Source organism: Lipophrys pholis, assembly GCF_963383615.2.
Source record: "Lipophrys pholis genome assembly, chromosome: 6".
Classification (NCBI taxonomy): domain Eukaryota; kingdom Metazoa; phylum Chordata; class Actinopteri; order Blenniiformes; family Blenniidae; genus Lipophrys; species Lipophrys pholis.
In genome coordinates, this window is record NC_137629.1 from 7,998,690 (window position 1) to 8,013,404 (window position 14,715).

The following is a 14,715-nucleotide window of genomic DNA, read 5'->3' on the forward strand; positions in this document are numbered from 1 at the left end:
GATGTAGTAACCCACAAGCTTCGTTACACCGTCTCCCAGCATCAGAACCTTTTCGAAGTGCCTGGTTGAGTTTTATTTTTCACAGAAATGTACCCACATCTGTGGGTAAGGTCATTTTTGTGTGCGCGAATCACTTTAAGGACGACTGCTTCAGCAACCTCCGCCAGTATAAAGAAGGATTTGCCGAAAGACTTGGTCTGATTGAGCGGTCAGTTCCTTCTATCTATGGAGACGACGAACAGAGCACTTCGGTAAGCTGTATATAACGCTAAAAAGTGTGATGATAAGACGTCCCTGTCATTGTTTTGTTAGCATTAGCAGTTGCACCGTCTTCATATGTTAGCGCTGTGTGCTCGTTTTAGATTATAATGTAACTTCTGTGTTAAATAGTCGTTGTAATACACGCAGTATTGTAGTAGTGGGCATGGATGGAGAAGTTAGTGTAAATATAGTAACACACCATTGCGTTACATCCATATGAAGACGTTGTTCTGTAGGTGCATCATCGTCATTTTCATCTCGCTCCGCCGGGTCCGACTCTGGCTCCAACATGTATGGCTGGATGGACAAATCTTCCCTTGTTGACATTTTGTAAATAATGTGTGAATATAAAGTTTCTGCGCCGCTAGATAATTGTATCTGTTCTATCAAACTACAAAGATGGCCGAACAGGGTGACGTTGAACCGAGTGTCACCTCTGCAACCTGGAGAGGAGGCGGGGTATGAAGTGTCTCATTTGCATTTGAAGAGACCGCCCCAAAACGAGTTGCTCTCAGAAGCACATCAGAAAAGGGGTTGAAAAGGGGCCTGTGGAGCTATAATAATGAGGAATTCAGACCCAAGCATTGCAGTTTCGCGTTGTATAGACCACAACTGTATGATTTATATGTAAAAAGGAAGGATTTAAAAGCATGATATGTCTCCTTTAAACGTCTCGTATGTTTTTCTGTTTAATTAATTCTATTTAACCAATAAAATGCTGTACCCAAGTCAACACCTGATTTGTAGATGTAACATAGCAAAACTTCACAACTTAACCAACTTGTGTTGGAATAAATCCATTTTAATGACTCCGCCTGTTCCTCCTGCTGCCCTGTGGACAATACAGACACTTTACAACCTGAACAAACAGCTTCAAACTCAATCCTCTTATAACAAATGAATAAGATGAGTTCAATGAGGACTTGAGGTCTAACGTTGTGCAGCAGCTCCTCCATGTGCTCTCTGATGAAGAGGTCGACCATCGTGTTCCTCTCACTGTCTTCATCACATCCTTCAGTGTGAAGATGAACCAATCAGATGGTCGTGGAGTCTGACCCTCCCTCTTTATGAGATGACAAAAGAAGTGGAGACGCTCTGATTGAAACAGTCAGTGGAGGATTTCTCAGAAAATGTTTGTCACATTTAGTTTTCTGTTGATGATCGCAGCGGGCTGTAAGTATTTCTACACACTTCTGATTCAGCGTATGTACATACATTAAATGAAGGAATGTTTCCGTTTGTGTATTCAATGATTGAATTTGCTTGTTTCTTTCAGGCTCCCTGAATGATCAGAACTTTAACATAACGTCTGTTAATGTCAAACAAAGTGTGACCTTTACGTGTCCTCGTACGTTTCACCACAAAGAGGTGATATTTTGGATCAGAATCATTTCTGATCACCAGCCTGAATTCTTGGGAGGAACATTTGGCTTTGATCATGAAGACGTTAATGAGACTCCTCATTTTACCACCAAACAAGGACCTGGAACTTTCATTCTGCACATTAATCAAACTCAGATGATCGACACTGGACTTTACTACTGCATACGAACTAAAAGTCTTGACATGACCTTCTTGAGAGCAGTGTTTCTAAAAGTTATAGGTAAAATGAGTTTTTGCTTCTATCTCTATTCAAAATATCAATACATGTTTTTATTTGCTCATCATAGTATTTATTTATGTTTCTACCTTTTTCATTTATACATATGTTGTTGTTTTTTACTGATACTGTTACCGATTTATATAATAGAATTTGTGAATTTAATAAGTAATTTATATTTTCATTGAAATAAAACTGGTTATTTTGTGTCCTCCAGGACCCCAGTCTGTCTTCTCTGGCATCAGTCAAGCTCCTCCGTCTGAGTGGGTCCATCCAGGAGAGTCGGTGTCTCTGCAGTGTTCGGTTCTCTCTGACTCTGAGAAGAAAACATGTCCAGAACATTCCAGAGTTTACTGGTTCAGAGCCGGATCAGATCAATCTCACCCCAGTTTCATCTATACTGCTGGAGACGGTGCAGAGTGTGGAAACGCTTCACAGAAATGTTTCTATAACTTCTCTAAGAAGGTCAGTGTCTCTGATGCTGCTACTTATTACTGTGCTGTGGCTGCATGTGGAGAGATCATGTTTGGAAATGGAGCAAAACTGGACAGTAAAGGTCAGTTCAGACTAGTTTACTAGGAAAATGGTTTTTAAATTTCAAAACCTAAATAATCATTATCATTGAATGTTTTATTTTCTCAGATCCCAACACGAGAGCTTTGAATAAAACAGAAATAGCTCTTTGTGTTGTCTGTGTTGCTTTGGCTGCGAGTGTGACTGTTTCAGTTTATCTCATCTGGACCAAGAAGAAGAAGGATTGTAACTGTGGTAATACAAGTTTCATGAATATAATGCTAAATCTCAGTGCAGTGTTGAATTAACTAATCACATATTACACTAAATGTCTCTGTTGAAACAGATGCTGAACCGGTCAGCAGTGATCAGCAGGTAAAGTCTCAGGATGAAATAACTGGAAATCTAATTTCAGTTATTTTCATGTAAATAAAGTTGTAACATTTGTACATTTTCTTCTATTTCCTCAGAGAGAAGAAGCTTCATTGACCTATTCTGCACCAACCTTCAGCAGGAGAAAAGTCCCCAAAGCAGAAAGAGGAAACACAAACTCGGCTCAGAAAGAGACGATCTACACTCACGTCGTTTTCACCACTAAATCATTTAATCTCAATCTGATAAATGACGGTGATGTGATTTTCCTTTTATACAAAACCTGATTGCAAATATAGTTACCAGGGTGCAAGTAACAGATCATGTGTACTGTATTGGCATTTTTGTAATCAAGTAGTAATTTGGGTTACTTGTGTTATACTCAAGTACAGTTTATGCCATGTTATGTACTTTTTATATTCAATGTAAATTGCAACTAAACAAGGCCACAGTTTAAATTAATATGCCAACTTTTGGATTGTAAGTTTTACAAAATATATATGTATTTTAAACAGATGAAATTTCCTTTAATAGAAATTATGTTGAACTTCATTATTACATGAATATACAGTAAAATGAAATGATTGCCTGCTATTAACCAAAGAAAATAAAAGTCCAGTAAAATGAACTGATATTTTGATGCATTGTGATCAATTAAAATGTATAAAAAGTAACAGCAGCTGCACTTCAGTGTTCATCACTTATTTTCCACCTCTGATAAGTAACCCAGTATACGACTTGAATTTCATGTCTCTGATAATAAAGCAAATCACATTAAACTTTACTTCAGTTAGTTTATTGAAAATATAAATATTTTCTGCTCATTTTACTCTCATTATGCAGATTATGATGTAATTTCTTCAGAAAATGTAATCCACCATGAAGTTTTGAAAATATTCTCTATTGCTCTGGACTAGTGTGTTTTTATATTTAATATTTTGTTTCTTGATTGTGACAGCGTGTTGAAGGTATCCTGCATATTTTTATCTCTTCAAAGTTTTACCATTTAAATTTCCCTTGTATGTATCAGTTCAATTTTACGGAAGAGTATTAGGGCCACTGAAGAAGAAAAAAAAAGAGAAGGCTAAAAAAACAAAAACCTCATGCGCTTCAGAAAGAAAGTCGAAAATCAACGCCACAATTTCTTTTCCAGAATTCTTTCTACAAAATCTGTCCATCTACATGCCAGCTCGTGTGACTGCTTCACAATGCATCACAGGCGGTTTAATGAAGTAGTGAAAAGGTGCTTCAGATCAGGATTTTGCTCATAAACACGGTGCAGTTATAATCAGTATCAGGACTTTGCAGAGGCGGTGCCGACTGCAGTGCTGTTCTGTTGCGGACGTTCGTCGAGTACGAAGGACAAAGGCAGGGGTTCCAGGGTGCTTATAACATGTGTTATTATCAATCAAGGAAATTCTGTGTAAAATCACATGTCCATAAGCAGTAAGCAACACTATATAGTCAGAATTAAGTGATTTAATGTAATTTCATATCCATGGGCAAATGGTGAGGGATGGACAGACGTCTCTCCGTGAAAATAAATAAATAAATATCGACTTTGATTTTTGACTTTTTCTGAAGTGCATAAAGGTTGTTATTTTTTTAACCTCCCATTTAATTTTTCTTCAATACTCTTCCGTACAAATTAAACAAATCAAAACTAAAGTTTCTTTACACATCTTGTTAATCTGCTTCAGTCAAATAGAACACAATTATTCTAACCGGTTTTCTTTTGTTACATTTATTTATTTTTATATCGACTTTCCTTTTATTTAAAAATGTGATGTTTGATCAATTTCAAATTAAGAATTTTCTATGTTGATAAAACATTTTCATTATGATATAAAACCTCTTTTAAATTCATTGTATGTGTTAAAGTAGATATGAACACAAGGTGTTCTGTCACCACAATGTGATTAGTAATAAAACCAGACGAGGAGCAGTATGACATAAAAAAGCCATGATCAAAATAATGATTACAACAGTGGCAGTGTCAGAGATTTGTTTCTGTTGGTTCTTTGGGGAAGCTCGATCTTTCAGTGACGGTTCTGGGGAATTTAGGGATCTTCAGTTTATTTTCTACTGTCGCATCGACAATATGCGCACGCTGCACCGCGCACGTCGCACACATACAGTAAAAGCTCCTCTATTTAAAACAAAACAACTGATTTTCAGAATTTTACATTTACATACAGATTCTGTCAAAACTGTCAAAAACATTGAAAACTCGCTTACTTGCCAGGCTACAAGCTCTTTTAGCTTTTAGCTCTTCTTCATTATCAAGCCCAGAAACACCAAGGTCATTGAAGCAGCTTCTGGTACCTTTGGCAGTGTGGGCAGGTGCCAAGTCCTGCTGCAAAATGAAATCAGCATCTCCATAAAGCTCGTCAGCAGAAGGAAACATGAAGTGCTCTAAAGTTTCCTGCTAGATGGCTGCGTTGACTGTGGACTTCAGGAGACACAGTGGACCGACACCAGCAGAGGACATGGCAGCACAAATCATCTCAGACTGTGGAAACTTCACACTGGACTTCAAGCAACCTGGATTCTGAGCCTCTCCACTCTTCCTCCAGACTCTGGGACCTTGACTTCCAAATGAAAGCAAAATGTACTTTCATCTGAAGAAAGGACTTTGGACCACTGAGCAACAGTCCAGTTCTTTTTCTCCACAGCCCAGGTAAGACGCTTCTGACCTTGTCTCTTGTTCAGGAGTGGCTTTACACCAGGAAGCCACATTAGGATCCCATGTCTAGGATTGGTCTGTGCGTAGTGGCTCTTGATGCGCTGACTTTAGTAGAGCTCACTGAGAAAACCCTGCACCAAGAATTACAACTGAAGTACTGATCAAACTCATCGACACACATCCTTTTCTTATCGCACATGACACAAGAGCTGCACATCCACTATAATTAGAAAGCACTAACTCTGAACACCAGCCACACATGCTGATCACACCTCTATCAAAACAGATATTCTACCTACGAAAGGTCAAATAGTCCCTGGTGGGAAAAGAAGTGCTGCATTGGACGACATCAAGACCGACAACAGCAAGACCAATGAACAGGTATTTTTGGACAGAAATTATACGTAAAGAAGCAGCAGCTCATGAAAAGGAAGTCGGCTGTGATACAGAGACAAAGTCACATAATAGACTAAAGAAAAGGTTCCATTGCCACCGTGCACCACCGCTTCTCCCGTCCAAACTCCACCAGAACACAGCCACCCCAGGACTCGTGTGATTTGAGTGACTGCCAGTAATGCTGCTGCTGCCACCAAATCAAAGTTAAGTGGAGCCGCCAAACATTTTTAACCTTTAAGCTCAAATAACTCTTAAAGTTTCTTTTTTAAATTTCATTTCATTTCATTTTAACAACTATCGATCCCCTTGGGACAGTTTTTGACTGAATGACCCATCGGTAGCAGCCATACAGAGAGCTGGGGGGTCCAGGGTCTTGTTCACTACAAGTTTTTGGGACTGTGGAGGAAACCCACACACACACAGGGAGAACATACAAACTCCACATCGAAAGGCCCTTGCTTGATTTCAACCTGGGCCTTCTCGCTGTGAGGTGAGAGCGCCACCTATAGAGTTTTGATATATAAACATAAACTGTGTGTCTTATGTTGCATTTTTGAAGTTTCCATTAAAATTTAGAAACATTTCATTACATGTTCAGCTGTTTCTGTACCTGATTTTAAAGGTTTCGACCTTCTTTTTCAGCATTTTTAGACAACTTTGACATTTTAGCTGTTTAAACCATTTTGGCACTTATTTAAGCAGTTTTGTCGTTTTATTTCTTTCTTCATTTTTAAGATATTTTTCTTTTAAAAATGCTTGTCATTTAATGTTTTGTTCATAATTTCTTGTGGTTTTAACTAATTTTCCTTATTTTAGCATTTTTCTTGTCTTTTTTAAAAGTTTATTTTTAGTTAAGAGTTAAAAGTATTTTTGAAAATGACTTTGTGTGTAAATAAATTGAAAACAAGATCAAATATTTGTTTTGGTATAATTTTCTGAAAGGTGCCACTACGGAAGGGTCAAAGAGCCACATGCCAGGGGATGAGGGAGGAGAGCTTGCTTTAACCTTCTCAGTAAGTTCAGTCTGTGCTGGAGCTTCTTCACCAGAGGTCTGGACTACGACACTGGATTTTTTCTTATCAAGATAACTTCAAGGATTAACCCTGGTTTTCCGTACTACGACGCTCGCTCACTTCTCACTGGGATAATTCACCCCGACAACTTAGGCTGAATGTCTAACCTGCTCCAGAGGTCAAGTTCTGGATAAGAGGTCAGCGCTCCGCCTCTCTTGGAAAATGAGCTGCTCATTCTTAATGATGGTGATTGGTGCTCGGGTTTTGAGCTGAGCTGCAGCTGAGCGGAAATGAGAAATTAATTTAGAGCAATCTTTTTGACATGATAAAATAAATCCTGGTCACTGAGGCTTTGAAGGATGTTTTTGTTCTTGAATTGTTCCAAGTCTGTTTATCTCCATGAGGGTTGATCTGTCATAGTGAGGTTAATGATCACACCTGACAGAACTGCAGAAACATGAATTTATGGAACACAGAGCTACTCGTGCCATCACGGTGATGAATAATATTCCAACACAAAAAACATTCACACAAGAGAAACTCAAGAAAACAACTGGATGAAAAATATAAACTAAAAGAAGGTCAGTGAGGAAGTTCAGCATGAAACGTTTCTACTGTAATGAAGTGACACTGAGTGATCACAGTGCCGTTCGTTTATATTGCCAGTGAATTAATATTGTATAATCTCATGAAGTCACACATTAAGGAATGGTCTGGCTTTGAACACAGCAGCAGTGTTGCTTTTAGCTGCAGGATGTGTTTTAATTAGTCATATTCTCAGAGAATAACTGCTCCTTCAGTAATCTGTAAACTGCTCTGCAGGATTTCTCCATGTGTGATTGGTCAGACGCTGCAAACTCCGCCCCTTTCATGTGAATGTGTACACGTAGGTCTGAGTAGAACTAGTGAGTTGATAACCTGCTTCGTAGTAACGGTGATCAGGATCGTGCCCGTCTGGATCAGTCAACCCAGGAAACAGAGACATCCTGGATATGTTGATCAGGGTTCGTAGTACAGGCCTCTGATTGGATGTTTATGTGTTCCAGGTGAGGTCAGCTGAGGTTTGGACATGCAGGGGGATGGAACACGGACAGCACAGGGTTCATTCTGGTTCCATCTTCTCAGTAAGTTTTCTTGGTCTTTGTGATGTTTTGGTTATATGATAATCTAGTAAAATGCTTCAGTACTAGAATGTTCCATCTGTTTTCTATCCTCTCATGATGGTGTCATCAGCAAATGTGATGAGTAAAGCCAACACTGTATGACAGTATGACTCCTTCAGCTGACATGATCCAGAACTCACCAAAATGATGTGCCCTGCTAGTTTTTTTAGTTTGTGCAATAAGAGAATTTCTTTTAACACAATTTGGTTGACACATCTCAGTGCATATTATTATTAGACTTTAGAAACCCAAACAGCTTTCAGTATTGCAGAGTTTAAATAATAAATACTTTCTCCATGTTCAAGAAAGGTTTAGTGATTAATGTTTCTGTGTAGTGAGACATGTTGTATAAATGGTGTTTTATAGTTTAATAGTACTACCTCTTGGAGTTTCAGTTTTTGTACTGACAGCTCTGTCATCATGTGGATTGTGGGTCAAAGCTAAATCCTACTGTTCTTGTGAATGAAATACATTTTAATGTGTCTTGATTTATAATGGGAAATAATGAGGGCAAGACCAGGTAATTGGATGATGTTTTTTTCTCAGAGAGAGTCTGTGTTTGTCCTGTGATGGACTGCTGACCTGTCCATGGAATAACCTGTCTTCACCTGGGATGAGCTTCAGCACTGTTGGAACCCGGCCTTGGGCCTGCTGGTCCCTCCCGGTCCGTTGATCCTTGGTTGTCTAAAAAAGTCTCAAGACAGCAAGATACGTTTGACCATTTATTTGAGTAAATGAAGCCAAATGCAATGAGCAGCGCTGGACACCAAGTGAACTCACGCAGGAGCACACCCAGAGTGTGTCTCGAACTTCCAGGGACTGACAGTTTTCTTCTGGGCGTAGGCCTCGCCCCGACATTGGGTTGGTCTTTTTGACGTCTGTTTCCAAGCGAAATCAGACGTCGCATGTTTGATGAAAGTGTGTGTGTGAGTTGTTTTGCCCGGAGAAGCTATTGAGGCAAACTAATGAGTCTACAAATCTTTAGTCGTTCTTATCTCAAGGACACCGTGACTCCCCAGCAAGAGCTTCCTGCAGGGGTTTTACTTAACTGGTACGGACGTCCTGATGACTCCCTGGTTCAGGCAGTTTTCTGTTGTTCAAACTTCGAGTAGCATTGTAGCTCAGTTAAGCATATTACTTGCCATCGCTTCAGCACTCGTGGTTAAAGCAGTATAAAAGATTGATGGAGAAACAATTTCTATTTAGTTTATTGTACTTGTCATTTGTGCTTCTTTTCATCCAGTTATTGTGTGTTAACAGTGTTGCTTGAACCTGAAACTCAGCCAGACTGAAGCAGAACTTTGTTGTGGTTGAGCTTTTAGAGAAGCACTTTGCACTCATTTAGTGCGGACGGCTTTTCTTCCTGTCTCACCCTCTGCTTACATTTCAGGAAGTTGAACATGCACCATTCTTTCAAAGACACATATACATTTGAATGACTATAATCAATGATAATTCAACTAAAACTAAACTACAGTAATTATAGGAGTTGAAGTAAATGCACTTGAGTCAGGGCTGCACAATCCAAACCTACTGAGTTGAATGTTTTCTTTTTTCTTTTTTTTTAACATATATTCCTGCTTATTTGGGTTTTCATTGGTAGCTCCTGACACATGGAGGGGATGTCTTCATCTTTCACTTGTTCTATCATGAGCTTATCTGCACAAACCAGGACTTGAAACCATAATTTAGTGTGCAGTATTTGACAGAGGGTGTGAGTACCATCCTGTTTATAGCAACAAAACCAAAAACTCACCAGGCACCACTTTTACTTCCTGTGTCAATAATTTAACGTGTTACTGGAAGGCAACCACTTTGGGATGAGAAGAATAAAGATATAGTGAAAGGAAACCGATGCACACACAAGGACAACATGCAAACTCCACACAGAAAGAAGCCACTGTCTGTATATAAAGGTAATTTATCTCTACTGTATTGTTGATGCTTTTCTTTTGTTTTAAGTTCATAATTCCATTTCTGTGAAGAACAGGCGTTATGGCATTTTCAACAATCATGCAGAACTTGACGTAACCCTTGTGGCAGCTTGTTATGAAATGCTTGAAAATAGTGTATTTTATTAATGAATGATTGATTAGAGCTGTCTAAAATAATATGTGTACGCCACAAGTTGATTTTCAACTGGCTGATGTTACTTCAGCTGAACTTACTGAGTGACTCAGTCATTAGAGTGACCCACCGTTCAGCTTTTGTGTAATAGCAGTATATATTAATATAGGTCTGTGCCCATTTTTAAGACACTGGAGTTCATTTTTCAAGTGACTAGTCGTGTTTTATTTTCCATCAATGGCTTTAAAAATAACTCTGTTATTTAGCTGTGTATCAACACGTTAACAAACATGTCCAATTTAAACAGCCATTACTGTTTCTAAACCTGCTAAGCTGAACCTCTTTGCAGCCCACTCACTTTATATGTGGTTGAATCACCAAGCTTGTTCTCAGTAAACAGCTCCAGTGATGGTTAGAAGCTGCAGAAATGTCCAACCACAACTCTGGTGTGAGCGTGAAGCAGCTGCATGTGGCCCTGCTGCTCAGTGTTCCAACGAAACACAGAGTCCTGTGACACCAGGAAAACAAAATTAATTACTCCTAAAAACATGTAATAACTTTTCTTTCTGACAGATAATTATATCTGAGGCACAACATGTTTGTTTGGTGTTTTTTATTTTTCAGTCCTCTCTGCTGTTTCTCCTACACGCTGTGGTGGACACACATTGTAAAGCCACACTGTCATAAACGTGATAGTTTCAATGAAACACAACTTTAACTATGAAGGTGTGACTTGTTTGTGCGTTTAAAAAAAGCTTTGAGTTCAATTCAACTTTATTTATACAGCGCTGAATACAACAAAGTTATTTCAGGGCACTTTTACAGAGAAAACCCAACAAATCCACATGAGCAAACAGTGAGTGAGTGAGTGTCATGGTTTTACAGGGTGAACCCAAATGCAGACTCAGCCAGTTCCTTGAAAACCAAGTTTATTGCAAACAAACATCCATGGAACACGAGGAGACACAAGGGCGATGAGACGAGAGGAGCGATGGGATGACCAGAGGCAAGACAAGTGACAAGGAGACAAGATATGTTGACAAGACGATTCGACAACGACAACAGAGGGAGAGGAGTTTAAATCCACAAGGAAGGGGTGGCCACAAGTGGAACATTGGTTAATTGGAAACACGAGGTGAGACACGCAGAGGCAGACTCAGAGACCTGAGAGTGAGCGAGTGAGTGAGTGAGTGAGTGAGTGAGTGAGTGAGTGAGTGAGTGAGCGAGTGAGCGAGTGAATGAATTCTGAACATGTAAAAACAGAAGAAAGAAAACAAACAAACTATAAAGAAAAACATCAGAATAAGTAAAGCAAAAATATTAATTTTTTAGCCATAGCACACTCCTTTTTTCATATTCGGCACTAACTTTACATGCTCGAAAGCAGGTAGGAAGAAGTACAGACATATTTAATGCTACCCCTTTGTACAGTCATTATTTGTGTTTTTAGTCACGCAATATTATTGTATCTTAATTTATCTTCAATATCATCATAGAACTACACCCAAGTATCTACAGTGATACTTATACACACACTATACAACATTCATCAGTCAGCAATCAATCAATCTATGTGACACCATAGTACTCCATGGGCCAGAGGCCAATATGGATCCGTCTGTGTGGGCAAAGGCTATCATATATTTTATGAAAGCCGACAGTCTCAGGTGTCTGAAAATGCATGATAACCTTATCAACTTGGTAGTTTTTAGAAATTACAGCTCGGCAAAGATCGGAAATTGTGAAAAAATATGGCAAACTGTGAAAATGTAAAATTGGAATAGCTCAGCATACAAAAATGATATACATTTGCAATATATGCCGACTTATAGGTTATTTGATATGGGGAATTCGTTTATTTAATTAACGGTCAAGGTCATGCTCAAAGGTCAAGGGCAATGTCAAAAAACATGCAAAATGAAGGATATGACTTCATTTAACATGCTCTAGATACCACCACATATATTTTATAGCTCCAACAGTAATATAATCTTGAAGGCAAGGCTATGGGCTTTCAGGAAATGTGTCATATGCAGTAATATGTGTAATTTTTCCAATCTTTGCCGAGCTGTCATTTCTGAAAACTACCAAGTGGAAAAGGTCATCATGCATTTTCAGACACCTGAGGCTGTTTGCTATTTTCTTGTGCAGGGAAGGAACGGAGCGGTTCGGAGCAGTACAGCAAAGCAGACCAAATACAGGTACTTCTCAAAAAATTTGCATATTGTGATAAAGTTCATTATTTTCCATAATGTAATGATAAAAATTAGACTTTCATATATTTTAGATTCATTACACACAACTGAAGTAGTTCAAGCCTTTTATTGATTTAATATAGATGATTTTGGCAAAAAAGTAAAGAAAAACCAAAAATCCCCATCTCAAAAAATTAGCATATTTCATCTGACCAACAAAAGAAAAGTGTTTTTAATACAAAAAAAAGTCAACCTTCAAATAATTATGTTCAGTTATGCATTCAATACTTGGTCGGGAATCCTTTTGCAGAAATGACTGCTTCAATGCGGCGTGGCATGGAGTCAATCAGCCGGTGGCACTGCTCAGGTGTTATGGAGGCCCAGGATGCTTTAATAGCGGCCTTAAGCTCATCCACAGTGTTGGGTCTGGTGTCTCTCAACTTCCTCTTAAAAATACCCCACATATTCTCAATGGGGTTCAGGTCAGGAGAGTTGGCGGGCCAATCGAGCACAGTAATACCATGGTCAGTAAACCATTTGCCAGTGGTTTTGGCACTGTGAGCAGGTGCCAGGTCATGCTGAAAAAGGAAATCTTCATCTCCATAAAGCTTTTCAGCAGATGGAAGCATGAAGTGCTCCAAAATCTCCTGATAGCTAGCTGCATTGACCCTGCCCTTGATAAAACAAAGTGGACCAACACCAGCAGCTGACATGGCACCCCAGACCATCACTGACTGTGGGTACTTGACACTGGACTTCAGGCATCTTGGCATGTCCTTCTCCCCAGTCTTCCTCCAGACTCTGGAACCTTTATTTCCGAATGACATGCAAAATTTGCTTTCATCCGAAAAAAGTACTTTGGACCACTGAGCAACAGTCCAGTGCTGCTTCTCTGTAGCCCAGGTCAGGCGCTTCTGCCGCTGTTTCTTGTTCAAAAGTGGCTTGACCTGGGGAATGCGGCACCTGTAGCCCATTTCCTGCACACGCCTGTGCACGGTGGCTCTGGATGTTTCCACTCCAGACTCAGTCCACTGCTTCCGCAGGTCCCCCAAGGTCTGGAATCAGTCCTTCTCCACAATCTTCCTCAGGGTCCGGTCACCTCTACTGGTTGTGCAGCGTTTTCTGCCACACTTTTCTCTTCCCACAGACTTCCCACTGAGGTGCCTTGATACAGCACTCTGGGAACAGCCTATTCGCTCAGAAATTTCTTTTTGTGTCTTACCCTCTTGCTTGAGGGTGTCAATGATGGCCTTCTGGACAGCAGTCAGGTCGGCAGTCTTACCCATGATTGCGGTTTTGAGTAATGAAACAGCTGGGAGGTTTTAAAAGCCTCAGGAATCTTTTGCAGGTGTTTAGAGTTAATTCCTTCATTCAAGGGTGGGTGCGGTGCTCCAGATGATTAGGTTAATATCTCATTTAGAGTACCTTTTCATGATATGCTAATTTTTTGAGATGGGGATTTTTGGTTTTTCTTTACTTTTTTGCCAAAATCATCTATATTAAATCAATAAAAGGCTTGAACTACTTCAGTTGTGTGTAATGAATCTAACATATATGAAAGTCAAATTTTTATCATTACATTATGGAAAATAATGAACTTTATCACAATATGCTAATTTTTTGAGAAGTACCTGTATGTGACGTTGCAACAGTAATCTCAGCCGGGGCGACAGATCTGGACCTTATGAATCCTCTGTTGTCGTTTACATCCTCCGCTTTGCATGAGTTGTTCAGTTAGTTCAGTTATCGGAAAAGCGTCCACCTTTGGAGCGGTATTTTCAGGGAAATCCCAAATTCTTGCGGTGGAAACCCGAAGCATAACGGACTATATCAGTCCATTCCCGCCCTTTTTGTGCGGTGGAAACACGCCTATAGTGACACACGATGAGTGAGAAAGGAAAAAAGCTCAGTGTCGGTCCTATGGCAGCTTCACTACTTCAGTAAACTTTATCAGGAAGCAGTGAACACATGACCAAGATTCCTAGGGTGACTGCGGCTGCGTTGGGGAAGTCGTCTTTTAATCTGAGAGTTTCTGTTCAATCTCTAAACTCGAGACACGGAGCCACACAATGCATGGGAACCTCACACAGACACATGACTTGTGCGTCGAGGCCCAGCCAGCGGTTAGTTTACACTCGCTCAGGATTCTATTCAATCTTGTTTAAGATGACGCTTTAATGGGCTTCCTCCAAAAGTGCAGTTAGAAATATAACTTGTGAGGTCCAAGCACGTATCGCTCTGCTTCATTCAGCTGGAATATTTTACCACAAGGTGATAAAATAAGAATATCTATAGATTGATATTGATCTGGATTGGATAAGATACTTTTACAAGTAACTCAAACAAAACTAATCAATTCTTTTTTACTTTGAACAGCAGCTCTGACACCCTGAGGAGAAATGAATCGTTTTCATTTCCCAAAAGTTTAGCATTTAGACAGCAACTTTTG

General features: G+C 39.5%; 1 protein-coding gene across 1 annotated transcript; it reads left to right on the forward strand.

Annotated features, from left to right (window-relative positions):
* The first annotated feature begins 1,371 nt into the window (after positions 1-1,371).
* On the forward strand, positions 1,372-3,430 carry LOC308110659 (uncharacterized protein). Its single transcript, XM_080465089.1, has 6 exons — positions 1,372-1,434; positions 1,538-1,864; positions 2,079-2,417; positions 2,504-2,629; positions 2,721-2,749; positions 2,845-3,430. Exons 1-6 carry the CDS (start codon positions 1,392-1,394, stop codon positions 3,031-3,033), a joined length of 1,053 nt encoding a protein of 350 aa, XP_080321215.1. The 5' UTR covers positions 1,372-1,391; the 3' UTR covers positions 3,034-3,430.
* Positions 3,431-14,715: the final 11,285 nt, after the last annotated feature.